This window comes from Lottia gigantea (genome assembly GCF_000327385.1).
Source record: "Lottia gigantea unplaced genomic scaffold LOTGIsca_209, whole genome shotgun sequence".
NCBI classification, from domain to species: Eukaryota; Metazoa; Mollusca; class Gastropoda; family Lottiidae; genus Lottia; species Lottia gigantea.
The window spans coordinates 157,133-185,085 of NW_008708456.1; the positions used below are offsets into that span (position 1 = coordinate 157,133).

At 31.9% G+C, this 27,953-nt stretch overlaps 1 protein-coding gene across 1 annotated transcript in view; it reads right to left on the reverse strand.

Annotated features, from left to right (window-relative positions):
- Window positions 1-927: 927 nt before the first annotated feature.
- The window catches only part of LOTGIDRAFT_143556 (hypothetical protein), a gene marked incomplete at both ends in the record, with an annotated part of 38,582 nt that continues 11,556 nt past the window's right edge, over window positions 928-27,953 (reverse strand). Inside the window, 22 exons of the mRNA XM_009054022.1 lie at window positions 928-1,087; window positions 1,371-1,519; window positions 3,440-3,556; window positions 4,700-4,801; window positions 15,338-15,482; window positions 15,771-15,872; window positions 16,234-16,355; window positions 17,192-17,396; window positions 17,800-17,966; window positions 18,090-18,167; window positions 18,513-18,567; window positions 18,848-18,993; window positions 20,260-20,319; window positions 20,486-20,596; window positions 22,304-22,418; window positions 22,713-22,858; window positions 23,193-23,405; window positions 23,649-23,768; window positions 24,116-24,211; window positions 24,680-24,733; window positions 24,941-25,106; window positions 25,472-25,565. Coding sequence (XP_009052270.1) covers window positions 928-1,087; window positions 1,371-1,519; window positions 3,440-3,556; window positions 4,700-4,801; window positions 15,338-15,482; window positions 15,771-15,872; window positions 16,234-16,355; window positions 17,192-17,396; window positions 17,800-17,966; window positions 18,090-18,167; window positions 18,513-18,567; window positions 18,848-18,993; window positions 20,260-20,319; window positions 20,486-20,596; window positions 22,304-22,418; window positions 22,713-22,858; window positions 23,193-23,405; window positions 23,649-23,768; window positions 24,116-24,211; window positions 24,680-24,733; window positions 24,941-25,106; window positions 25,472-25,565 — 2,723 coding nt within the window. The remainder of the gene's footprint in view (window positions 1,088-1,370; window positions 1,520-3,439; window positions 3,557-4,699; window positions 4,802-15,337; window positions 15,483-15,770; window positions 15,873-16,233; window positions 16,356-17,191; window positions 17,397-17,799; window positions 17,967-18,089; window positions 18,168-18,512; window positions 18,568-18,847; window positions 18,994-20,259; window positions 20,320-20,485; window positions 20,597-22,303; window positions 22,419-22,712; window positions 22,859-23,192; window positions 23,406-23,648; window positions 23,769-24,115; window positions 24,212-24,679; window positions 24,734-24,940; window positions 25,107-25,471; window positions 25,566-27,953) is intronic.

The following is a 27,953-nucleotide window of genomic DNA, read 5'->3' on the forward strand; positions in this document are numbered from 1 at the left end:
AGGATCCTGTTATGTTATCTATGACACCAGGTATATCTACTGGCTTTTATTCGCCAAGTTTAAAATTCTTAAATTTTATGTTAATTCTAAGACGTAGTATCACTTTAAGATAATTTTTTAACCATCTTCACAATGTCAAACTATTACAAACTGTGTCTTGACCTTGACTTCATTAGGCGCTATTTTTGTATCAGGGTATGCAGCAGAGGATTCTGCAAAAGGGCCTATTACAGTAAAGGTATTACACAGTTTGTAATAGTTTGACATTGTGAAGATGATTTTGAATATACATAACTAAGTGTTGTGATAGATTATGCTGCTGTTATGATAGTATAGATCAATGAGATTTCTAAGTTAATTAGATAGACGCTCATTAGTTATAAATGATTTATAGAGCTAGGTAAACACTCTTGAAAACATGTCTCAATCATTGCATAACATTTATTGAAAGATAAATTTTTTTGGATTAAACCACCGAATTTTTTGTTGACAACAGATCCCAAAAATTTGACTAATGCTCAGCTTCTTTAAAGAATGAAAATTTTAGTATGTCAATGTCCAGAGTAAAAATAAGTTATTTCAGCATATAAGATTACACATGATATCATCTTTTCTATGTAGTTTTGTTATGTTCACCAAATCAAATGTTACCTTTCAAACCTTCTGTTTATAAGATAAATGAACTTAATAGAAATTTAATCCCAAATTTTCTAACAAGCAGCATAATGTGCAAATATAAATCATTTGAAATATGTATCAATTTTAAGCAGATCTCAAAAAAGAAGCCAAATGTGTGAGCTCCAATTAGATATGTCTGATAATCACAGAATAATATACAGCAATTGCTCTTCTACTTCCAAGCATCTAAATCTATTCTTTCCCATAAATTTTCATATTTACTCCACCAATCTATGTGTGTATATTTGGTTATTGCACTGGCCAGAAGAGAGCCAACCCCTGTCCATCCTTTTTAAAACTAGGCCCACCATTGGCTACAGTAGTTTTGACAGTAACTGTCCTCGATTTTCCACCTAACATAACATTAAACTGTTTACTTATATTGACCTTTAAATCTTTCTTCATTGTTCTGAAACCAAAAAAAACCCAACAATTTATAATGAATTTTGGAAAGAAGTCACAAGTCAAGTATTGTTAATTTAAACTTTATTTGACAGAGTTGCAAAGAGCATTATTCCCCAGCATTTTGGTGCACAGTATTGACAGATGTTGAATGTATGAACAAAACACTGAGCCCTAAAGTCATCTAGTGACAATTCAACTCAGTTAAAGATGGGAATGAAATTAATATAAATAATAGAACTCACAGAAGTTATCATAATTCTCCATTAAATAGTTATGCAAGAACTTACTTATGCCAATGAGAACAGAGTATACCAACTAGTTCTCCAACACGTTCCTCTCCAGACTGGCTGATTAAACATATAACTAAATCGTTACCTCCAGACAGGTGTATTACTACCAACTGGTCAGACTCAGGGGTTATACTTAATCCAGTTATCTAAAATATATAACCACAACAAATATTAAACAACAATTTTCAATCGAAATTTGTTTTAGCTGAAAATAATTATATTTTTATATACTTAGATATTTTTCCAAGTGTCTTTTGGCTGGAAACAAATAGTAATATTTCTGTGTATTATAATGTCGGTTGTTTGTGACAATTATTATAAGAAACTAATTATCATTAATTATTATTCTTCATTTCTTTAAGGCATAATTGCTTTCTAAATATTTGCTTTACTAGCTTTTAAAACTCAATTTTATCTGTATCATTCTGCAATATTTATCATAATTAAATTCTAATGCCTTTTGGATATCAGGGGCTATATGACTCAATTTTCAACTAAAGTAAACTAAATATGGGACATATACTGATATTAAATTTGTGAAGTCCCCCATTTCTCTAAATAGTTTTTACCAAATTTGTTGTATAAGTATGGAATTAAATCTGTAAAACACCACTTCAATTAAGAATTCTTAAAAAACATGGGTCAGGTAGTTTATCAATGAAAATTTATGATACAAAAGCATTGGCCTAGTCTAACAACAGAAAGCTAAGAACTAACATTAATAATGATAATAATCTGTTTGTCATGATTTTTCTCCTTACAATCATACACATTAATTAAGATAAGCAAACAGACTTGTAAAAAGGAGTTGTGTGATTTGATGATTTTTAATTCATATAGTTAAAGTCATACATCAGGATTTTTTATATTTATAACAATAGCATTCCTGAATAAAGTGATCCAATTCAACACCTTTCAAATTAATATCAATAAAAATCTGCAGTTATGCAAGTGGGAATTTTATTCTTTGCACATCTGGGAGGTAAAATGAATCAGTTTAATTCCAGGTTATATATTAAACTTAGGTCAAAAACCAAAAGCCATGTGGGCTGCATGTTTATTTATTGTGTGCGGAGATTGAGATCAATTTAACTTCCATCACTTCAAATGTCATGAACTTATTCAATTTTACTGAAGTCATGTATTTGTTTCTAAAAATATTTTTTATACATGATCTTTATCACATGAAATATAAAACTTAAACTAATTCTTATGAGATATTTTATAAATTTTTTATAATTTCCAAGTGACACTTCATAACGGAATATAATCTTATGGTACACTACTCAACATAAAATCTTTTTACACTTTTGTCGTCTTTTTTAATAAAAACACATTTTAATTCTCTGTCAATTATAGGCCAAATTCAAGCTAATTTCTAAAATAAAAATTTATGCCCACTTTTATATTTGATCAATGCTGATATTCCAATTCATATAAATATAAACCATAAACTTAGATTAAGATAAGTATTTTATATCAAAGTATATCATGGATGACCGCCTGAAACCTCCTATATGCCATATTTGGTCATTTTGACTTTTTGGTACTGTCCGAAGTTTGTAAAAACGCAGATCTTGTGATCAAAACCTCGTATTCTTGGATTGATTGTAAATAACCCAAAACCCACTAATTAAATAACACGTATATAAACCATTAGATTTAAAACCTCGTTAAATATTATATTATACAAGGTTCAATGTTCCTTTTCCTGTTTTGATGAAAACAAAAAACCTCCTATACCGCACTTTTATACGAGTTTTTGGTTGAATAGGTCGGAGTACTCAAATTGTTATAGAAGGTTTAAATTTTCAAAGAATAAAAACCATGTATAGCGGTAAAAAATTAATTAAAAAGATTTGAACAAAATACGCGTACAAATAGTTTTTGTACTATATAATATTCAGTGTACAATTCATAACACAAACAATCCACTTTGAGGTATGATAGATACCGATAGTTATGAACACAATATAAGTCTGGTTTATATAGCGATTACTTATTCTACTTCAAATCAAAATAGACTGTAACAGACTTGGATAAGAATGAATTTATCTTGACCTTACCTCTGATATGGGTGTACCTTTGGTCATTGGTTTAAATCGTTTCTTACTGTCCAGTTTATAAATAGATTTATTGGTGATTATAATACCACGATCAGCCATCTTGTTGTGTTTGTTGACCTAAACAACATATAAATAAATTGTCAAGAAATAAATAATCATAAAATATTATTATTCATTTATAATTCAAAAAGGGGTTTGATGCCTTAAAGGCCTTCATTGAGAATGCTGAATCAAAGTATCTTACTATTAGAGATTACATGTTTGAGAAACCACATGTGTGCCAATTAGGGAATTCTGTCTCCAATTATAAATGAAATGAAATGAATGGAGTTTTAAGTCCTACTTGTCTCCATTTATAGTAGTTCATGAACACTTTACAAAAGATAGATGTGGCATATGGTAATAAGTAATTCAGTAAACTAATATTATACAATATTTCCATCCATGCTGCCAATATCTCAAAATATTCTGAAACACCATTCTCAAGAATTTATTTTCAATAATAACCACAGTGAACACCTGCTGAATCAATAGACTGTTGATAAGCATAAACAAGCCCTAAAAATGAGCATTCCATAATTAAATATAAGTGGATTAACATTAAATAATGTAAATTATAAATAAAATGGAAAACACTAATGAAATTTACGACATAAACAAAATGATTAGATCGTAGATTAACTAACAAACAAGTTCAAGATGTAAACAGAATAATTATAAAGTTCGGTTGATAATTAAAAATAAGATACTGTACAATTCACAGTTTGCTAAGAACTTTCTGTTGACAATTCAAGTTTGAAGGATATAAAATGATTACTGTTTGGTTTGCGTAAAATGGCAGTGCAGACTCATCCCTCAATGTCAGTTTTAAAGCACTCTTATAGATTAAAAAAATGATTATTTTATATGTATTCTTAAAGAATCTTTCTATAGTCATTGTTTCATATATATTGATATACCGGTATTGTGACTTTAATCTGTAAAGGCGTAAAATAGGAGACTTTATATAAACATTCTGACAATCACAGAGTAAACAAAAACTTTGAAATTTATGTTCACTTGGAGAAGGGATTGTGCTGGGCTCTTATCAGACAATATGAATGTAAAACCAGATCAAGTCAGCAATGTGTTTTACTACAAATTATCCAACATAAATTCCAGACCTTCTGCAGTCACAGATATTGGCAACTAAAACACAATTAAATACAACCAATACCTGAATAATAGAATCCTATTGACTTGCAAAATAATAAATAGTACCTTTTTCACGAAAGATGAAAATAAAATTTTACTGTAGCCATCTTGACCTTTCAAGGTCGCAGCTTGAGATACAAAGTCTGCTGTGGCAGAATTGTCTTTTGTCTGAAACAAAAATAACATAACTCTAATATGATTAGAAATGACTATTTTTAGCGATAATTCTAACAATTATAATGCTCAACATTGTTCTAGGTAAATTTTGTAGTGCTCTGACTAGATTTCGGGGAAGAGAGGGTTTGATTCTCCCAAATGTACAGGCCTAGGGTGGAGCAGACACTTTATTTAGAAATTAGGATTAAGGGTCTTGATATTGGGTTTTCTTCTGTTCTTATTCTGATCTGAAATTAGAAAAAACTAGAGCCACTTGTGGCACAGAGTGGGACTTTGCAAATGTAGCAAATTGCAAAAGACCCCGAAAACATCATCCTTCCACGATAATTAGATCAAGCGCAAAAACAGTCTAAAGTTGAGAAATTTTCATTTTTTAGAAGATTCTAATACCGGAAGTAGACGTCAGACCTCACAAATGAAAGTATCAGCAGATAGCCAAGGTCAATGACCATTGATCTTGTAAAAGAGAAAGTATAAAAAGGTCAAGATCAAGAGATATACGTCATCAAAATTCCTAATTGCACACGACTTTAAAACCGGAAGTTGACATAGGACAGCAAATATGAAAGTACAAATAGATAGCCAATGCCAATGACGTTTGATCCTACAAAGGTCAAGGTCAACAAAGGTCAAGGTCAAAAATTGAAAATTTTCAATTTCCAAAACCTGTTCCTTTTTTTGAACTAAGAAGCGGAAACAACCGAAATTCTAAGACAAAGTGGCTCACAATATAAGGTAATTGTATGCAAAGTTCCATTTCGAACAAACGTATACTTTGCGAGTTATGCTCCTGGCCAAAAATATCAATAATGAATGATATAACCCAAATGTGCCACGCCCACCTTAATTATTTTTGCATGGGGTAATTGATATTCCAAATGTTATGTTGTGTTTTAAATTTCAAGCTTCTACATTATTCAGGTCAAAAGATATAGGTCAACAAAGGTCAAAATCGAAAAATGAAAATATCCAAATGTTAAAACCCGTTCCTTTTTTGGAACTATAAAGCTGAAACAACTGAGCTGTTAACACAAACTGGCCAAAAGGATGAGGTAATTGTGTGCAAAGGCCCTTTTTTAACAAACGTATCCTATGCGAGTTATGCCCCAGCCCCAAAATGTAAACAAGTTGCGAATTTGGCTTTTTACAGATAGCTATAAAACCGGAAGTAAGGTCGGAGGTCAAAGGTCAAAGTATCAAATGATAGCCAAGGTCAATGACCTTTGACCCTATGAAGGTCAAGGTCATCAAAGGTCAAGGTCACATGGTGTGATCGTTTAAAGCATGAACAAATTTCAACCGGAAGTTGCAAAAAAGCAAAAGCGAAATTCAAAATTCGGCTCCCAATGTTTTTTGCGCAATCGATTGCGGAATACATTCACATCAAATTTGAGCATATCAACATTTACCCTGAGGCCCCATTTTGAGTTTTACAAAAGTGTGTTTTTTCAATATGGGGGCCAAAGTATCACTTCCGGTCTGGATTTTATTTTCTTTGTTTTTTTGTATTAGCATTTGTATTAGTTGACCTATTTCAATTACACCGGAAGTTATTTGACCGGAAGTGGATTGCACTTTCATTTGATTCCCCGTTTAAAACCGGAAGTAAAGTTAAATATTTGACAACTACATATTATTTGCTTTAGTGATGTCCCTTTGCATATTAAATTTCAGATCAATAGATGCAAAAGCAAAAAAGTTGCAAAAAAATTGAAAAATTTGATCGAAAAAAGTGAGCGACGAATTTTCCAATTTCGTAATTTTTCAAGTGCTATCAAGTCAGAAATTACAGGTAAATTGTAAAAATTAAAACCCGAAGAAAATCGATGCAAAAATACGCCTTCTAGAGCCGATTTTCGACTTTTTGCACATGTTGAACTGTGGCACTTCCGGTTTTGCAAAAATGTTCCAATATATATTTAAGGAACACGTTGCCACTACAGAAGGTCTAGAGAAGTTGAATGGTTGCTGCAACTACTGCAGTCTAGGCTCAGGAAGGTGTGTAAATTTCGAAAAAAAAAAAAAAAAAAAAAAAAAGAATGGACATTTCGATAACAAACTGGGACTTTGCTGAATCCCACAATAACTCGCCCGATGGGCGAGAAGTATAGTATCTGTTATGTGCTGATTGTTTTTAGTTTACTATGAACAATATTATCATTTAAGTTCTTATTTTTTGAATATGCAACTATCATTTCCTGCTTATAGACATGGGGGAATTTCTCTTGAAGGCTCTTATAGTGGGCATGAACTATCTTGCTTGCTCGATTGCTGGTTGTATTAAACAGGACAACAAAGGGTGCTATGCCTACATTATGATGAATATTTAGTCCTATAGGTCTTGCTGTATTCAATGTCTCAATCCAATGGGCTTCCCTAGATTGACGGAATTTGGTAGTTTCATCTTCGGGCAAGTCAATTTCTATAACCTCAATTGGGATTAGGGCGAGATCGTCTATTGAATGGTCGTCGAGGTTGAAATGATTAGAAACAGGCTTGTCTTTCTTTAATTTGATGTCTGACCTATGAGCATTAAAGCGAGTTCGTAAATTATTCTTAGTTTCTCCTACATATTGTTTGGGGCATTTCTTGCATGAAATTAAATATATTACATTCGAATGTTCACATGTTAGATGTTCCTGGATCGGGTACCTTTTATTCGTAGAGTTGCTTACAAAATAATGAGTTTCTGATATAAAGGGACATGTTTTGCATCTACTGGACAAACATGGAGCACTTCTTAAACTTGGAGGTACTTCGGCATAAAGTCTGTTTTTAGCTGCTATCTGTGCTAAGGTGGAATTTTTTATGTTTCGTAAAAATCGTTTAGAGTACCCACGCTCTTTCAGTTTTGAGAAAACAATCGTACAGGCGTGGTTGAAATCAGAAAATCTTGTACAAATTCGATGAAATCGTAAAACTTGTGACTTAATTATACCAGAAAAGGTATGTTTTGGGTGAAAGGAGCTCTTGTGCAAAAGTTGATGAGTATCAGTTTCTTTGAAATACACTTTAATATCCAGTTTATTTGTTTCTGCTATGGAATCTCCCTTAAAGACTGTGGTATCGAGAAAGTCTATGCTTTTGTCACTCACGTTTGCGGTTAGTTTGATAGAAGGATGGTGGTTGTTGAGAATTTCAAAGAATTCCCAACACTGTTCGATAGAATAAGTCCAAACCATAAAAATGTCATCCAAAAAGCGTCCGTAAAAAAGTGGGTCAAATGGACAGAGGGGCAACACCTCACGTTCCCACTCTGCCATGAAAAGGTTTGCGTACGAAGGGGCGAATCGTTTGCCCATTGCTGTCCCTGTCAAAACACAGTGATGGCATGATTCTCTTTTACCATTTTGTATCGATGAACCAACACCGGACACTGTTCCTTAACTTCACAAAAAAGTTTCGGTGTCATATGATTCAGTTCTACGATTCAGAAGAAAAAAAGGATAAGAGATAAAAAATCACTGAAAGTGGGATAATAGAAAAAGTTATATTTCCAAGCATCAGCCAACAAATAGTTTGTTTTAGGGTATTGACCTAATTTCTTCTTTAAATATATCAAGTGCTAAAAGGAGCTAAAATTGTCTCTAATAGAATTTTTATTAAAGTCACTCCTAATTAAATTTGTTTACCGACATAGTGAAACATCAAATGGTGTGTTTTAGGGTTTTTACCTTGTTTCAAATATACTAAGTGCTAAAAGGAGCTAAAAATTGTCTGTAATGTAAGAAAGAAGTAGTAAGTCCATAGTAGTGTTCTTACTTATCTTATGTTCTATCTGCTTGTAAATGTCACTTAAAGATTATACAATATTGTTTCTCATTAACAGTTTTTCTAATCTTTAAATGGCATTTGGTAAATGTTGGATATAAAAAAACAATTCTTATGGATTACAATTACTAACTTTATTTAAGCGATGTTTCGACCAGCATTGTCTGGTCTTTATTCATTTCTTTTTGTAAAAGTACCCGATTATTTAAATGTCTACCACCATAGTTATTTCCTGTTCAATAAACAGGGTGAGGCAAATTTACACAGAAATTTTACTTGAACTTCTTAGTTTTCCTGTCATGTAACTGTTTAATAACAGTTTGCCTGTCATTTAACTCTGTTTAGTAACAATTTGCTGGTCATTTAACTCTGTTTAGTAACAGTTTGCTGGTCATTTAATTCTGTTTAGTAACAGTTTGCTCTGGCCATGATATTCTTTACCATTAACCCTATTTATAAACCTAATAGTTTTAACCTACTGCGGCAAATTTCTTATTTCGCTTGGTGGGAATTAAAATTCAGTAAACTTTTTAACTAGATGCAGGTCTCTTTTACTTTTTGGGGTTTTGGTCTTTTGGGGCAGCTTAAAGAAAAAATATTGTTTAATATGATGACTATATAACTTGGTGGTATAAATAGCATGTGCAGCACTGAAAAAACTCGGTCGTTATCCTATACCAGGATATATTGATATTTCATAGAATATAATTGCTAAGAAAACAATAACAACTAGAGCCACACATGGCACAGAGTGGGATTTTGCAAATGTAGCAATTTGCTGAAGACCCTGAAAAAATCAACCATCGACGATAATTAGGTCAAGTGCAAGAACAAGTCTAAAGTTGAGAAATTTTAATTTTTTAGAAGATTCTAATACCGGAAGTAGATGTCAGACCTCACAAATGAAAGTATCAGCAGATAGCCAAGGTCAATGACCTTTGATCTCGTAAAGGAGAAGGTCTATAAAGTTCAAGATCAAGAGATATAAGTCATCAAAGTTTCAAATTGCACACGGCTATAAAACCGGAAGTGGACATAGGACAGCAAATATAAAAGTATAAATAGATAGCCAATGCCAATGACGTTTGATCCTACAAAGGTCAAGGTCAAAAATTTAAAATTTTGAATTTCCAAAACCAGTTCCCTTTTTTGAACTATGAAGCGGAAACAACCGAACTTCTAAGACAAAGTGGCTCAAAACATGAGGTAATAGTATGCTAAGTTCCATTGTGAAAAAAAGTATACTTTGCGAGTTATGTCCCTTGCCAAAAATGTCAATAATGAGTAATTTAACCCGGATGTGCCACGCCCACCTCAATTTCTTTTGCATAGGTTAACTGATATTTAAAATGCGATGTTGTGTTCCAAATTTCAAGCTTCTACATCATACAGGTCAAAATATATAGGTCAACAAAAGTCAACAAAGGTCAAAATCGAAAAATGCAAATATCCAAATGTTAAAACCCGTTCCTTTTTTGGAACTATAAAGCTGAAACAACTGAGCAGTTAACACAAACTGGCAAAAAGGATGAAGTAATTGTGTGCAAAGCCCCTTTTTGAACAAACATATCCTATGTGAGTTATGACCCCTCCTCTAAATGTAAACATTAGTTTTTTGTCATAAGTGAATTTATATTCAAAGTGTCTAGTTGTATTTCAAATATGAAGGTTCTACATCAAATAGATTTTAAGATATAAATACACCAAGCTAAAAGAGACACAAATATTGTAAAAAAAACTTGAATTTCAATTTTGCTTTAAAAAATAGATTGTTCTATATCTATGTAAAGTGCATGAGAAGGACATTAAGAAACCGAAAAAATTAACTCTCTGGGTTAATTAGGTCACGTGCTAGAGCAGTCCAAAGTTGTGAATTTGTTTTTTTTTGGACAGCTACAAAACTGGAAGTACAGGTCGGAGGTCAAATGTTAAAGTATCAAATGATAGCCAAGGTCAATGACCTTTGACCCTATAAAGGTTAAGGTCATCAAAGGTCAAGGTCACATGGTGTGGGTGTTTCAAGTTGGAAAAAAATTCAACCAGAAGTTGCAAAAGAGCTAAAGCGAAATTCAAAATACGGCTCCCAATGTTTTTTGCGCAATCGATTGCGGAATACATACATCAAATTTGAGCATATCAACATTTACCCTGAGGCCCCATTTTGAATTTTACTTTCAATATGTTTTTTCAATATGGCCGCCGAAGTATCACTTCCTGTCTGGATTTTTATTTCTTCATTTTTTTGTAATAGCATTTTCTTACGATCAGCATAAATTCCGTTGACCTATTTCAATTACACCGGAAGTTATTCGACCGGAAGTAGATTGTACTTTCAATTGATTCCCCGTTTAAACCCGGAAGTAAAGTTAAATATTTGACTGTACCATATTATTTACTTTAGTAATTGCAGTTTTGTTTTGTTTTGCAAATGACTATTTTTCATTTTTTTTTTTCGAATTTTACCTTCGCTTGTTTTCTAAGAAGGCAACATGCCACAGACTGTCTGTTGTTGTTTTTTGGTCAAAATAGTGGACAATTATTTGTTAAATGTAAATTGGCACCATTTTGACCAACCCGAAATGAGCCGTGGACAATGGCTCTTTTTCAATTTTTTCCATTAATCAGCTTTAATACTCGTCTGAATTTGCTTAAACTGTACTGTTTATTACTTCGCGCTAATGACTACAAGATAGCAATTGAAAAAATCGACAATTTTGACTTTTGTCGCTGACTTTTTGAGTTCCAATTTTTGAGTTTTTTAACCTTTTTTCTGACTTCTACAATTCTATTTTGATCAATTTGAAAACTTACAGAGTGATAGACACTTTCATTGCGAACATAAACTAATTTTCAAAATTTGGATATCACTTCCGGTTTTGACGCTATTCGCTTCTAAAATATAAAATTCAACTTCCGGAATTTTGAAGATATTTCAAAAATTCTTTTTGCAATATGTTACAAATGGCCATACAAAAAATTTCAGATCAAAAAATCCAACCCGGATGTAACAGAGAAGCCGCCATATTGATATGTCAAACTTCTGTACAATTTAAAATGGGCCTCAGGGTATAGAGCGCTTTTCATAATTTTGGTATATCTGGATATCACAATCGATTGCGAAAAGAAATTTGGAAGCAGATTTTTGAATTTCGATTTTGCTTTTCTTTTATTTCCGGTTAAAATTTTTCGGTAATGTCCAAAATTTCAAAGGCTCCTATTTCGTGACCTTGACCTTTGGTTACCTTGTGGCCTGAACAAAATTTGTTGCTCTTGATGATATCTATCCAGAGATGTACTGATTTGTGCCATGCAATGTTTACTTCCAGTTTTATAGCGGATTGAAAATTACGATTTTTATCTTCAAAGAGCTCTGACACGTGACCTAATTTACATACACCAAAAATTCTTATTGAATCTTACTAGTGTTCATCTGCCCTTTGTAATGATATATAACACTAGATATTTCAATCAAAATTGCGCTTTTTAATATTTGAAAATTTTGTACTTTCTTCTATAGTAACTGTGCGTAATTTTCAATAAATCGAAATGGGGCCTCAGGGTGTAATCCAATTTGTGTAAATTTGATATCTATGGTATCTAATATCAATTGCTAAATAATATTTGAGAACCGATTTTTGAATTTTGATATTGCTTTTTATTTATTTCTGGTTGAAAAATATGAATACTTTAAAGGGTCGTATATCGTGACCTTGACCTTTGGTAATCATGTGACCAGAACAATTTTGATAGCTCTCGTCGCGATCTTTCCAATGGTATATTAACCTTTATTGTACGGTGTTTACTTCCGATTTTATCGCCATTTGAAATTGATGCATTTTATCTTGAAAAAGTCGGTTTTCCGCTTGTAAGTTTTTTTTGTGGTCTAAACGATAAAGGTAGTTTGCTCCCTTCAACTGTTGTTGAATGCAATGTGAGTTGAAGTGATCTGTTGAATATGCTTTGCGTTTGGGCGATCTATATCCAGTTAATTATGATAGGAAATTATGTTACTGTTACGATACTTTGCGGTGCAGTTTTAAGCGTAAAATCAGAAATGTTACGCACTGCATCAGAACCTCGCGAAGCCTATGGATCTAGTGTCTCTTTGCATTTAAAATTTCAGATCAATCGATGCAAAAACAAAAAAGTTGCAAAAAAATTGCTGTTTTTTGAAGCCTGTAAAACCGGAAAGAGGTGTCGGACAATTTTGCTCTGTCTGCTATCATGCGTACAATGTTAAATGATGTTAAAAATTTCAAGCATGTACAATTATTAGATCATGAGATATTCATTGTTATAAGTTAAAAGTTTGAGTTTATACGGCAAAAACTAAATTACGCACAGTTACTATAGACGTCAGTGTATTAAAACTTTAAAAAGCGCAATATTGATCAATATATCAAGTGTGATATATCCTCAGGAAGAAGAAATCGCACACATTAATGAAAAATGTAAAAATCGGCTTCTAAAATTTTTTCTTAGCAATTGATTGCAGATTCTATAGACACTAAAATCACACCCAACGGCTTTACCCCTAAGGCCCCATTTTGAGTTTTATAAAAATTAGGCGTATCAAGACTGCGTCTGACCTTATACTTCTGGGTCAAATTTATTCATTCCAACATCTTTATGGGGACTACTGTAACTAATTACAAAAAGAATTTTTCAAATATCTGCAAAATTCCGGAAGTTGAAATTTCTTTGCGAATAACATCAAAACCGGAAGTGATATCGAAACTTTGAAAATTGATTTTAGATGGCAATCAAAATGCCTAACCATCTGTAAGTTTTCATATCGATCGAAATAAAATTGTAGAAGTTAAAAAAGTGAAAAACCTCAAAAATTGAAACTAAAAAAGTCAGCGACAAAAGTTTAAATTTTAGGACTTTTTAATTGCTATCTTACAGCCGTTAGCGCGAACTTATTAACAAAAAAAGATCAATCAAAATCCAATCAAAATTGGAGCCGTAAATTAGCAAAAAACGTAAAAAATGGTTTTTCTCCTACGTCATTTCTGGTTGGAAAAAAAACATGAAGATAGCTTGCGTTGCAAGATAACATACGCCCACTGGCAGCTGTCAGAAATAATAAAACAGTCTTTAGTGACTAAAGTACGAATTTTCTCAAATTGAAGAAATTATTTATGCTGAATATTTCCACAAAATTTTTCAAAATCAATATCAATAACCCAAATACAACAAACAATTAAATCACACAGCTCTAATCAAGGGCAAAAAACAACTTTTGACGCATGTTTAGAAAGTCAAGGGCAATAACTCAAAAAATGTTCATCAAAAATATCTCTTGTTAGCACTTGTCCGAGATCTTATCAATTCCAATGATCACACCAAGTTTCATCAGAATCGGTTGAAAACTGTAGCTTCTATTGTGCTCACAAACAAATTTTGACGCGTTTTTCGTAATTAATGGCATTAACTCAAAAACATTTCATCGAAAATGCGTCAAGTTAGCACTTGTCCGAGATCTTATCAATTCCAATGATCACAACAAGTTTCATCAGAATCGGTTGAAAACTGTAGCTTCAATCCTGCTCAAAAACTATTTTTAACAAATATTGACGCGTTTTTACAAAGTCAAGGACAATAACTCAAAAACCATTCATCGAAAATGCGTCAAATTAAAACTTGTCCGAGATCTTATCATTTCCAATGATCACACCAAGTTTCATCAGAATCGGTTGAAAACTGTAGCTTAAATCCTGCTCACGAACTATTTTTAACAAATTTCAACGTGTTTTAACAAAGTCAAGGGCAATAACTCAAAAACCGTTCATCGAAAATGCGTCAAGTTAGAACTTGTCCGAGATCTTATGAATTCCAAAGATCACACCAAGTTTCATCAGAATCGGTTGAAAACTGTAGCTTCAATCCTGCTCATGAACTATTTTTAACAAATTTCAAGGTGTTCTAAGTCAAGGGCAATAACTCCAAAACCGTTCATCGAAAATGCGTCAAGTTAGAACTTGTTCGAGATCTTATGAATTCCAATGATCACACCAATTTTCATCAGAATCGGTTGAAAACTGTAGCTTCAATCCTGCTCACGAACAATTTTTAACAAATTTCAAGGCGTTCTAAGTTAAGGGCAATATCTCAAAAACCGTTCATCGAAAATATGTCAAATTCGAACTTGACCGAGATCTTATCAATCTAAAGCATCACACCAAGTTTTATCAAAATCAGATAAAAACTGTAGTCTCTATAGTGCTCACAAGAAATGTTGACGGACGGACCGACGGACAGGGGCGACGACAATATACGACCACATATTCATGTGGGCGTATAAAAATACATTCATCAGATTTAGTCTCGCAGCATTAACGGGAGAAATGTTAACAGTATTCATGTGGCATGTTTAGTTTTGGCTGGGCGCTCTGACCAGAATTCGAAAAAAAAAAAAACAAAAAAACAAACAAAAAACAAAAAAAGAATTGACATTTCGATAACAAACTGTAACAAAAGTCCCACAATAAATAAATGTGCTAATATGCCAAACTGTTAAAACTATCTTCAGTTAATTTTGTTATTAGTTATTGTATGATGATGTCATATATATATTTCAGTGCAATTTTATAACCTGAAACTGTGAATTCACACAGTACAAATCTATTTTTATGACAAATTTTGTTATTTCCTTTAAAGAAATCCAAATGTGACATGATTCAAAGCTGAAAAGTAAACTATTGGATAAATTAACCTTCTAATACTTTGACTTTCAGAAATAAATATACTCACAGATGCTAGATAATTCCCTTCCCATTTTCTCTTCACTCCCCAGTCACTTCTCTTTCCTTTCAACACATCACCAGCCGTTACTTTTAATCTTAAGACTGGGCGTTCCGACATAGGAACGTTACGTAAAATCATATTTGCTCTCCATCTGTAATAATGACCTGACTTTGGTAGAAATTTAGATAAAAAATACTTTTCCTACCCTACACGCAGCTTTAAATTGAATACTGGGGATAATAAAATATATTTTATCTCATATAATGTAATGACATGTAATACACACAGCATCAATTGTAACTATTCTTTGTTTTAGCACTGCCTTTCAATTGGCAATTGTTGTTTGTTAAACTCAACTTTATGTCTCTGGATAGCACAATAAATTATTTTTGATATCTTTCAAGATTTATGAATTTCTTGTAATTATTGGGATTCTTACCTTCTATGTACTTTAAGTAATAAGGCCACTAAGCCTTCTAATACATTTGGTGGTCTAGGCCAAGTGATATTCTTACCATAACCAGGCATAGTACGAACATTTCTAATATAAAGGAGTAAATATATAGTATTAATGATTACATATAAGAGAAATATGTAAAATATTATGGTATCATTAGGTTTTATTCACTAAAGAAATTTAACCAGAATAAAAATGTTTATACTAGGGATAGGTTGTATCTTAACAAACATTTTTACAATACAGGAGAACCAGAAAAGATTTCTATCCAAGGGAATAAATCTTTATAGAGCTAATTACGGCTAGGTACTGTGGGATCCAATCTCCCTCAAATTCTGATGCCAGAAAATTGGCTTCAACACAAACTAAAATCTACTAATTAATAAAAATATTTACTGTGTTTTCACAATGGTTTAGAATGGATTACAATCTAAATCTTACTCACTTGAATATTGAAACACATTTTAAAATGTAGGATCTCATCTTATATTTTCTATATCTGGCCATAATCTTGTAAATAGCTCTGACCTTTCTAGCCTTCATTCTTCCGAGTCCACCACGCCAATTCTGTAAATAAAGATTATTCTATATCAAACAAACAGTATCCGTCAAGAATTGTCCCTTCTAGAGTGTTTACAAGCAAAAATTTGAACGCGTTTTCAAGAACAAGGGCAATAACTCATACTAAATATTTTTCAATTTTTCTGTTTTTCATTACGGTTTATCCATGGGTGATAACCAACACTCATGCCAATTTTCGTCAAAATCCGCCAAGAATTGTGCCTGCTAGAGTGTTTACGAACTAAAAATTGAACGCGTTTTCAATAACAAGGGCAATAACTCATAGTAAATATTTTTTGATTCTTCTGATTTTCAATAGGGTTTATCCTTGGGTGATTACAAACACTCACACCAAGTTTTGTCAAAATCCATCCAGAATTGTGCCTTCTAGAGTGTTTACAAGCTAAAATTGAACACGTTTTCAAGAACAAGGGCAATAACTCATAGTAAATATTTTTCGATTCGTCTGATTTTCAATAGGGTTCATCCATGGGTGATTACAAACAACCATACCAAGTTTCGTCAAAATCAGTCAAGAATTGTGCCTTGTAGAATGTTTACGAGCAATTGTGGACGGACGGACGGACCGACGGCAGGACGGACATGGGCAGTATATGCCCCCCATTTCATGTGGGCGTATAAAAAGTGGTTTGGATATAAATATCCTTATCAAGACAGCAGTCTGGGAATTGGGTTAAAATTCTTATAGTTTTACAGATGAGTACGGCAAGTGTCATGACTAATTTGTATTCAGATTTAGTATTGAATATCAGATAATGATTTCATATTCATATTTGAAAAAAAAAAGGACTTGATGGACATGAAGTTAAAAGAAGACTTACTTTTTGTAAGTAGGCAACTATTGATGGTATCACAGAATCTCTGGCCTCCTCCAACGCAAATAAAGTTTGTGGCGAGCGGATGAATATTTTAGATCGACCATATTTGACATCATCTGAGAAACCTTTTTCTTTAATAATACATATTGTACCATCATAGTCAGTTCCATGAAATGTAGGCCACGTTTTCTTACAGATACACTTATATCTATATCAAATTAAAAAAAACATCTTAAAAACAATACAACAACATTATAAACCACAAGAGAAAAATGACACATACCTAGGTCATCAGTCATAATCAATAAGATGACTAATTCAACGAGTCCAGACAAGAAATAAGTCTTATCAGCCACACTGGATTGTTCAAATTGGACATGAATAATAAAGCTTGGTATCCATGAAAATAGGAAGTGCTTTCTGCACAATGACAATAATCTTCCTATATGAAGGACTGAGCTTTGGATGGGATGTATTCTCAATATCTCTCACATACACACAACGGACACATTAGTGGACATTATTAATGGTCTAGAATTCATCAGAAATATCTACAATCAAAGGGGCACCTGCTATTTGAAAAGCTATTAGTAAAACTAAAATATGATTACCTGCGTAGAAATCTATCGTAATGCATTCTGAATGCAAAACCAGCTCGTCTTACTCTAACATTTTCTATTAATCCTAAATATCGTACTTGATGGCCCACTCTTTCATCATCAAAAACAGATGGAGATTTCAATTCATTTGGTTTGATACATCTTACATAATGTGGTTCCTGTCAAAATAGACAAAAAATCATAATACTATTTAGGAAGATCCTGGGGGAAGAGTATGCAAATTTATACACAAAATGCTCAATTATTTTGCTATGTGGTTGAGATCAATTATATATATTTACCTTAGAAGCTAGATTTTCCACTAAGGCTATGATAGAGTTTTTAAAGTTAGTACCTGCTGTTACAGGACGTCTAGTCGTCTGAAAAATAAGAATAAGAGCTTATTGGAAATTGTTAGGACAGGATCTTTCTCTGTTTCAATTCTCAGGGGGATATTAACAATTATATGCCCTTATCTAAGAATATTATAGATGTTTGAAGCTAAAGTCAAACCCAACAATACCCTCCTATTAACACATGTTTTGGATATAAAATCTTCAAGCCAGTAAATGGGATTATCCAGAATCAAAAGTGAATGAGAAAGGCAAATGAACTCAAAATGGACAGAAACAAGTAGGCCTGCTACCTACTCAAACAATTAAATGATCCCGAAAAAACCTTTTCAACAAATTATTAATACAAGATATCATTCTGAAGATATTTACCTCTGTGACAGACTGTTTACCTTCTGGCCACATTGATTTTATTAATTCATCTTTACTGAAAAGTATAATGACTAAATAATAAAGCCTCACAATCTTTAAGTAAGAGCAAGAGATCTGCACCATGTAATCTCTGCATGTTTCTCTGATGGTTACAACATTGTAGCTTGACATTATTTGCTTGGTTTTGATTCTATTCTCTGAGTAATATGCATTATTCTGGTGAACACAACTTGGCTATCTGGGAAAGATCATTCTAAAAAGCTTGGTCTAGGACCAGCTGGAAGACAAAATCTTTGACTACTTGTTGATCAAGAAGACAACAATCTTTATCTAACCTGTTGTATAGAAGTCGTTTAAAATCTTGAAAGAGTGTATCTTTATTTTTATCTATAAAGCCAATCACACTGTATGATACATCACCAGCATAGTGACGAATACGGAAATCTCGATCATGTTGTAATGTTTTATCAGCAGCATTCAACTACAAAGTTAAATATAAAATATATAAGAAGTATGCACAGCAAGAGAAGACCAACCCATCTGACAATAGAATAAAACCTGTGAATCTTGCTGACCTTCAGCTCTTTCTCCATCTAACTTTACCAAGATAAGTCAAATCTTATGTGCTATTTGAATACAAAGATAGCTTGCAATGCAAGGTAACATACACCCACTGGCAGCTGTCAGAAATGATAAAACAGTCTTTAGTGACTAAAGTATGAATTTTCTCAAATTGAAGAAATTATTTATGCTGAATATTTCCACAAAATTTTTGAAAAATCAATATCAATAACCCAAATACAACAAACAATTAAATCACACAGCTCTAATCAAGGGCAAAAAACAACTTTTGATGCGTGTTTACAAAGTCAAGGGCAATAACTCAAAAAATGTTCATCAAAAATATCTCTTGTTAGAACTTGTCTGAGATCTTATCAATTCCAAAGATCACACCAATTTTCATCAAAATCGGTTGAAAACTGTAGCTTCTATTGTGCTCACAAACAAATTTTTACGCGTTTTTCGTAAGTTAATAGCATTAACTCGAAAACTGTTCATCAAAATTGCATCAAGTTAGAACTTGTCCGAGATCTTATCAATTCCAATGATCACAACAAGTTTCATCAGAATCGGTTGAAAACTGTAGCATCAATCCTGCTCACAAACTATTTTTAACACATTTCGACGCATTTTAACAAAGGCAAGGGCAATAACTCAAAAACCGTTCATCGAAAATGCGTCAAGTTAGAACTTGTCCGAGATCTTATCAATTCCAATGATCACACCAAGTTTCATCAGAATCGGTTGAAAACTGTAGCTTCAATCCTGCTCACGAACTATTTTTAACAAATTTCGACGCGTTTTAACAAAGTCAAGGGCAATAACTCAAAAACCGTTCATCGAAAATGCGTCAAGTTAGAACTTGTCCGAGATCTTATCAATTCCAATGATCACACCAAGTTTCATCAGAATCGGATGAAAACTGTAGCTTCAATCCTGCTCACAAACAAATTTTAACAAATTTCAGGGCGTTCTAAGTCAAGGGCAATATCTCAAAAACCATTCATCGAAAATATGTCAAATTCGCACTTGATCGAGATCTTATCAATCTAAAGCATCACACCAAGTTTGATCAAAATCAGATAAAAACTGTAGTCACTATAGCGCTCACAAGAAATGTTGACAGACGGACCAACGGACATATTCATGTGAGCGTATAAAAGGGCAACCTAGATTCAATTCTTACCGATCTACAGGTAAATCTATCATGTTTATTTAATTTGGTTGCCATGGCCTGTAAAAACATCTGAAAAAAATGTAATATTTTATTGGCCAAAAGGCTTTGCAACGATATTTCTGAGCTCATGATGTTAAAAAAAACACTCTAACATTATGAAAAGGATGGAAACAAAAGTTTTAGCCACTATTATTCCTCTTTGAAATAAAAAAATATTCACAAAAGTTATACATACCACATCTGTAACTTTACCAACATTTAAACAAGCTTCATCTAATATAGCTAATATTCCCTTATGTTGTAACTCAACCAGATCACAGATCACTTTATTATTAAAATAATCAACCTAAAAATAAACATCAACATCTAATATAGCTAATATTCCCTTATGTTGTAACTCAACCAGATCACAGATCACTTTATTATTAAAATAATCAACCTAAAAATAAACATCAACATCTAATATAGCTAATATTCCATCAACCAGATCACAGATTACTTTATTATTAAAATAATCAACCTAAAATAAACATCAACATCTAATATAGCTAATATTCCCTTATGTTGTAACTCAACCAGATCACAGATCACTTTATTATTAAAATAATCAACCTTAAAATAAACATCAACATCTAATATAGCTAATATTCCATCAACCATATCACAGATTACTTTATTATTAAAATAATCAACCTAAAATAAACATCAACATCTAATATAGCTAATATTCCATCAACCAGATCACAGATCACTTTATTATTAAAATAATCAACCTAAAATAAACATCAACATCTAATATAGCTAATATTCCATCAACCAGATCACAGATTACTTTATTATTAAAATAATCAACCTAAAATAAACATCAACATCTAATATAGCTAATATTCCATCAACCAGATCACAGATTACTTTATTATTAAAATAATCAACCTAAAAATAAACATCAACATCTAATATAGCTAATATTCCCTTATGTTGTAACTCAACCAGATCACAGATCACTTTATTATTAAAATAATCAACCTAAAATAAACATCAACATCTAATATAGCTAATATTCCATCAACCAGATCACAGATTACTTTATTATTAAAATAATCAACCTAAAAATAAACATCAACATCTAATATAGCTAATATTCCCTTATGTTGTAACTCAACCAGATCACAGATCACTTTATTATTAAAATAATCAACCTAAAATAAACATCAACATCTAATATAGCTAATATTCCCTTATGTTGTAACTCAACCAGATCACAGATCACTTTATTATTAAGATAATCAACCTTAAAATAAACATCAACATCTAATATAGCTAATATTCCATCAACCAGATCACAGATTACTTTATTATTAAAATAATCAACCTAAAATAAACATCAACATCTAATATAGCTAATATTCCATCAACCAGATCACAGATTACTTTATTATTAAAATAATCAACCTAAAATAAACATCAACATCTAATATAGCTAATATTCCATCAACCAGATCACAGATTACTTTATTATTAAAATAATCAACCTAAAAATAAACATCAACATCTAATATAGCTAATATTCCATCAACCAGATCACAGATTACTTTATTATTAAAATAATCAACCTTAAAATAAACATCAACATCTAATATAGCTAATATTCCCGTATGTTGTAACTCAACCAGATCACTTTATTATTAAAATAATCAACCTTGAAATAAATCATCAAATCATTTTCCAGTAGAAAGTTTCTACTACAGAGGGCCTTGACAAACCACACTACAGTAACATTGTTTACAATATGTTTGACAGTTCAAATATTCAATCTGTTAGTATCATTCTCCTTGGACCTGCTCCAGTCATTTGATTGGTCAATCATTCAAATCAATTTTAAATATAGCTTTATATGTTATTAGCACATTGCATTACCTTATTTCTTAAAATGTTGAATGAATCCTAGTTAAATATTGTGAAACAGGTCCTTAACACACAATTATCTTCAACCATTCTTTATCTATTTCATATGATATATTGCTTGAAAATATAATAAGAGAAGAAAACTTACATGCTGCCATTCTATTCCTTCCTTCATATATTCTTCCTGTTCCTGCTTTAATACCAATTCTATAAATAGCTGCTGTAGCTTCTCATTACAATAATTGATACAAAACTGCTCAAAACTGAAAGGAAGAGAATAATAATATTCTTTTTTCTAAAATCATTCTTTTTATCTATTGTGTTAAAACAATAAGAATGGGGGCTTACATCAATATGAACACCAGTAATATTAGTATTATAAGTAAAAAGGCCGACAAATCAATCAAGTAGGCATTAACTGAGTTTTACAGTACAGCTCTCCTAAACCATTCAATTATGACAAATGCATGTATCTTCAAATTTAAAAATTTATACAATGATCTTGCAACACTTGAAAATCATTTAATGCAAAGAGAAACTAAGTGATGAAGACTTACCTATTATTATCAAAAATTTCAAACCCATAAATATCTAAAACCCCTATCACAGTATTTTTACCCACATATTTCAATCCACTTATCTTCGGATCTATTAACTCATTTATTCTACCCACAATCCATGAAAACATTCTATCATATGTAGCCTGCAAAAAAGAGTATACAAGTCAAATACTTTACATTAAGTAGGGTTGGGATAGAGCTTATGAATAGAGACACATACAATCTGATACAGATTCTTTCAATGCATACACAACATCAAACTTGAGAGTATGTCAGTGATTTCTGTATATCTGAGCAATTTCCCGACTATTGTAAGCAAATTTTAAACAGTTCAGTGATAACATTATAGAATTCCATGGTAAATCTTTTTTATTGCAGAACCATAAGATATGATTCCAATCTGAAGCTGTAATTGAGCTGTATAATTCTGACTTCCATGGATAACAATAGTGTCTTTTGGTCTGTTCAAATTCTTACTTTGGCAAAAGCATCTCTGGCGTAATGTGCTTCTGTTTGTTTTAACCCTTTCTCCACCACCTGACCACCAGCAGCGATTGTTCGGAAACATAAGGCTTTCTGTAAGGCGTCAACATCCACCGAGAACAATCTGGCTATATCATTCAGGTTATTCTGGTTAGATATCAATACTTGTTCATGTTGGTCAGGATCAGCTTCAAACTTTATATCACCCTGGAATAAAGCATATAAAATAGTTCATTTCATGCAGGATTAAAATTGTTGCTTCATTTTCTGGCCATTAATGTTCTGACATTGATTCTATTTGTACAATTCTTTAGTTCAGAGCAACATTTCGCATTCAGATGATTGTTAAGAAATTTTCAGGAAATTTTTTCAAATGGAAAATAAAGACTACAGATGTTTCGAAAGGAACCGAAATATTTTGATATTTCTATTTGGGATTTCAAAACATACTAAGTGAATGACAGCTGCCACTATTTTCCATAAAGAGCTGATATGTTCTGCTGAAAATCCAGCACCCTTCATAGCATCATTAACTGCTTTAAATTCACGTTTATCATTTATCGTAGGCACCTGAAATATAACATCCATAAAATGTCATGACAAAATTAGTGTGAAATTTCTACTACATCTTGCATGTCCTAAAGCAATGTATCAATTCACGGATATATATATCATGCCAGCAATACAAATTATGGACAGTTTACAGACTATGCTATCTAGGAAAATAGGTGGACAACGGTTGGTCACAGATACAAATAGATCAATTATCATGTTCATAACTACTTATACTACTTCAAAATGATATGGAATGCATAACCAAGCCATAAACCATACCCAGTTAGTCATATTCTTCCTATTTGCATCTACAATCATATCTGAGCAAAAAATATCAAGACGCCATTAAAGGGAGATTTTACCTGTGAGCTACCACCTTGTGATATGAAATAATATTTACTACAATCTCGAGATAATTTTAAGTCTGACAACTGCTTCTCAGATCCTCCACTCAATAACTATAAAATATAACAATATACTACATAACAAACTAATATCATAGAGACATTCAGAAGACTTAAAGATCTGCATAAAAAAAATAAATCCAAGGAATATTAGGAAACTTATAGCTTTTATTTCACTATTGCATTCCTATTGTTCCTGTAATTCCAGAAAAATCTGATAATGACATCTGGCAAGTCTAGTAGAAGTTGTGCTGGATTTGTCATAATCAGATCAAGTTTTTCTTGAATTACCACTGACAAATGGAATGATGGAAGTCTAAGCTATAAGTCTTCCTTGAACACATAAAAATTCCAGAAAATCACTTTTGAATCCCATTAAAATTAATTCTTGAAAAAGATCTTCACACTCTATTACTCTGTATTGAATATTTGAAGGAGAATGGTAAAGTAAACAATGATATTCTTAATGGGTCATATGAAGTCTGGTGTGGTGATAAAGAAATTAAAAAATAAATCCAGTACCTGATAAAAGGAATGGAATGTTCTTTCTCCTTCTTGTTGGTAAACAACTCGACTCTATAACATATCAAATTCAAAATCAATTTTATCATCAAGTTTTGATCCACCAAGTTTTTGTGAGTGACATCCTGGACATGGCTTCCATTACCCAAAATGGTATCAATAATCCTTACAAATTAGGACAAAGCATAGCTTGATTTAATATTTCATCAAAACATATTTATAAAAAATCAACAAGGCATAAAACAAATGAACAACCTTTACCTTTTCTAATAAATAGTTATTGATGTGGCCACCAATCGGATCTCCTTTAAAATCAAAATTAATATCCATATACTTTCCAAACCTACTGGAGTTATCATTCCTGTTAGTTTTAGCATTACCAAATGTTTCCAATATAACGTTGGATTTGATCAGAATGTCTTTCACTCTGCAATAGAAAATTATATAATCAAGTAACTCAAACACAAATATATGAAAAGTGTATTGGTTTCTTTCATAATATTAGTGACCAAATCCACTTTTCCTTTTTTTTTTATTTATAACAATCATAATAAACCACTTTCATCCACTTGTTGCCTGTTCTGTCATCTTTAACAGTGAGTTAGTTAATGATTATAACTGTTTTTTTTCAAAGATGATGCTGTAAAAGAGTTGCCGAGTTGAGATTATATCTTTAGTCAGTCTAATATTTGCATCAGGGGTGCATACCTGGCATTGCTGGTGATACATCCTACAATAGTTATATTTAGCACTGAGAAGATATGAAAAGTTTATAGAAGATGTTTGACAAACCTTTCCACCTCTTTCTGTCCACTAATATTAGTAACAGCAGCTATATATCTCATAATAATCTTAGATGCTTCTGTTTTACCAGCCCCGCTCTCACCTGCAATGGACATGAGATTTATAATTAGTTTAATTAAAAGGCAGTTGTTACCAAATAACCTGCACTGATTATCATAAGTTAAATAGATTATGTGATTTAGTTTTTCTGAACATCCAAAGACCATTAACATGTATTCAAGGCCAAAATTAACACCCCAAAATGTATTTAAGATCCAAAGTCATATGGTAGCTCAAAATCCTCATTCTAATCTCATTTCGAAATGGGGTCTCAAAATCCTCACCCTCATTTCAAAATGAGGTCTCAAAATCTTCATTCTAATTCGAAATGGGGTCTCAAATTCCTATCATTTTGAAATGAGGTCTCAAAAAATGCTCTTTCTAATTCGAAATGGTGTCTCAAAATCCTCATTCTTATTTGAAATGGGGTCTCAAAATCCTCATTCTTATTTGAAATGGGGTCTCAAAATCCTCATTCTTATTGGAAATGAGGTCTCAAAATCCCCATTCTTATTTGAAATGAGGTCTCAAAATCCTCTTTCTTATTTGAAATGGGTCTCAAAATCCTCATTCTTATTTGAAATGGGGTCTCAAAATCCCCATTCTTATTTGAAATGAGGTCTCAAAATCCTTATTCTTATTTGAAATGGGGTCTCAAAATCCTCATTCTTATTTGAAATGGGGTCTCAAAATCCTCATTCTTATTTGAAATGAGGTCACAAAATCCTCATTCTTATTTGAAATGGGGTCTCAAAATCCTCATTCTAATTTGAAATGGGGTCTCAAAATCCTCATTCTTATTTGAAATGAGGTCTCAAAATCTTCATTCTTATTTGAAATGAGGTCTAAAAATCCTCATTCTTATTCGAAATGGGGTCTCAAAATCCCCATTCCTATTTGAAATGGGGTCTCAAAATCCTCATTCTTATTTGAAATGAGGTCTCAAAATCCTCATTCTTAGTTGAAATGGGGTCTCAAAATCCCCATTCTTATTTGAAGTGGGGTCTCAAAATCCTCATTCTTATTTGAAATGGGGTCTCAAAATCCCCATTCTTATTTGAAATGGGGTCTAAAAATCCTCATTCTAATTTGAAATGGGGTCTCAAAATCCTCATCCTCATCTTCAAATTGTACAGATAAGTTTGATTGCTTGAAAAGAGCATTCATTAAATGTTATCATACAGGAAGATATTACACTGAGTCAACTTATAATACATTTTACTAGTGAAACATATTATATTAGACAGATGTCAAATACATTTGAACAAAAAAATAAACCTTTTTATCCTAAACATAATATAGAACTCATGTCAAATTCACTTCACATTTGATTTGGTGTGTGGAGGTTAATGGAGAAGGCACACTTGATGGTTCATAGTTTACTGGTTGTTTGTATCTATCATTGTAAGTGGTAGGTAGGTCATTGCCTTCTTTCCCTGAATTTATATTGGTAGACTAATGTAGAAGGGAGAATGACAAGTAGCACAAAGCTTGGAAAATCTAAAAATTCTCATTTACTGTTTATTAACAGGGACTGAAATAGCCTAGGAATATATATATATCAATTTGAAAGTGACTAGTATAGTATCAATTCAAAATAACATCAAGCTTTAACATGAAGATTTCAAAATAAGATATTCATAGTATACCCTTTATTTTTTTTGAAGAAGAAATTTATTCAAATAGAAACACCTTCATATCTTTCGGATATCTTAATATGATCATAAAAAAAGAGGAGTTATTCATTTCATTACTCAGATACAAGGGTTTCTCATTGTCAGAAAAAAATCAAAATTCTATTATTATTTTGTGATCAGAATATTTGCCAACTAAACCAAATTTGTCAAAGTTCTTGGAAAAAAGAAAAGTCTCCAAAGTCAATTCAATGTAAAAAATTGCATTGCACAAATCATATCATTACTGTATATATTTAAATGATATAAGATATATTGTAATAAGTCAGTGAAAATGGAAAAAGATAAGTATGTATTTATTCATTGTGAAATACATGTTATCAAGGTGTATGTAAAATAAGAAAACATAATCAATATTTCACTTTCAGTTTACTTTCAACTGAGGACAGGTTTATAAATACAATTGTTTCTATGTATTTTCTTATTTCAACAACACTGTTTCTTTCCCTATCACTTCTTAGAGATAAAGTTGTTTAAATTTTTCTTTAATCAGCTTATAAGGCTCAATTTCTGTATCATTTCTGTGCAACATTAAAGACATGTTCCATGCTAGAACAAAATGCATTGGGAATTTTAGACTTTTGTCACTTCAAGGCAATTATCAACATATTAAGTGACAGGTATGTCATTGGTCAGAGCTGTATATGAGAAAGGCCTCAAAGGGACTTCAATCTGAACATCAAAAAAAATTTTCGCTGAATTGCAAGAGAATCCAGGCCTAAAAATTCGTCCAAATC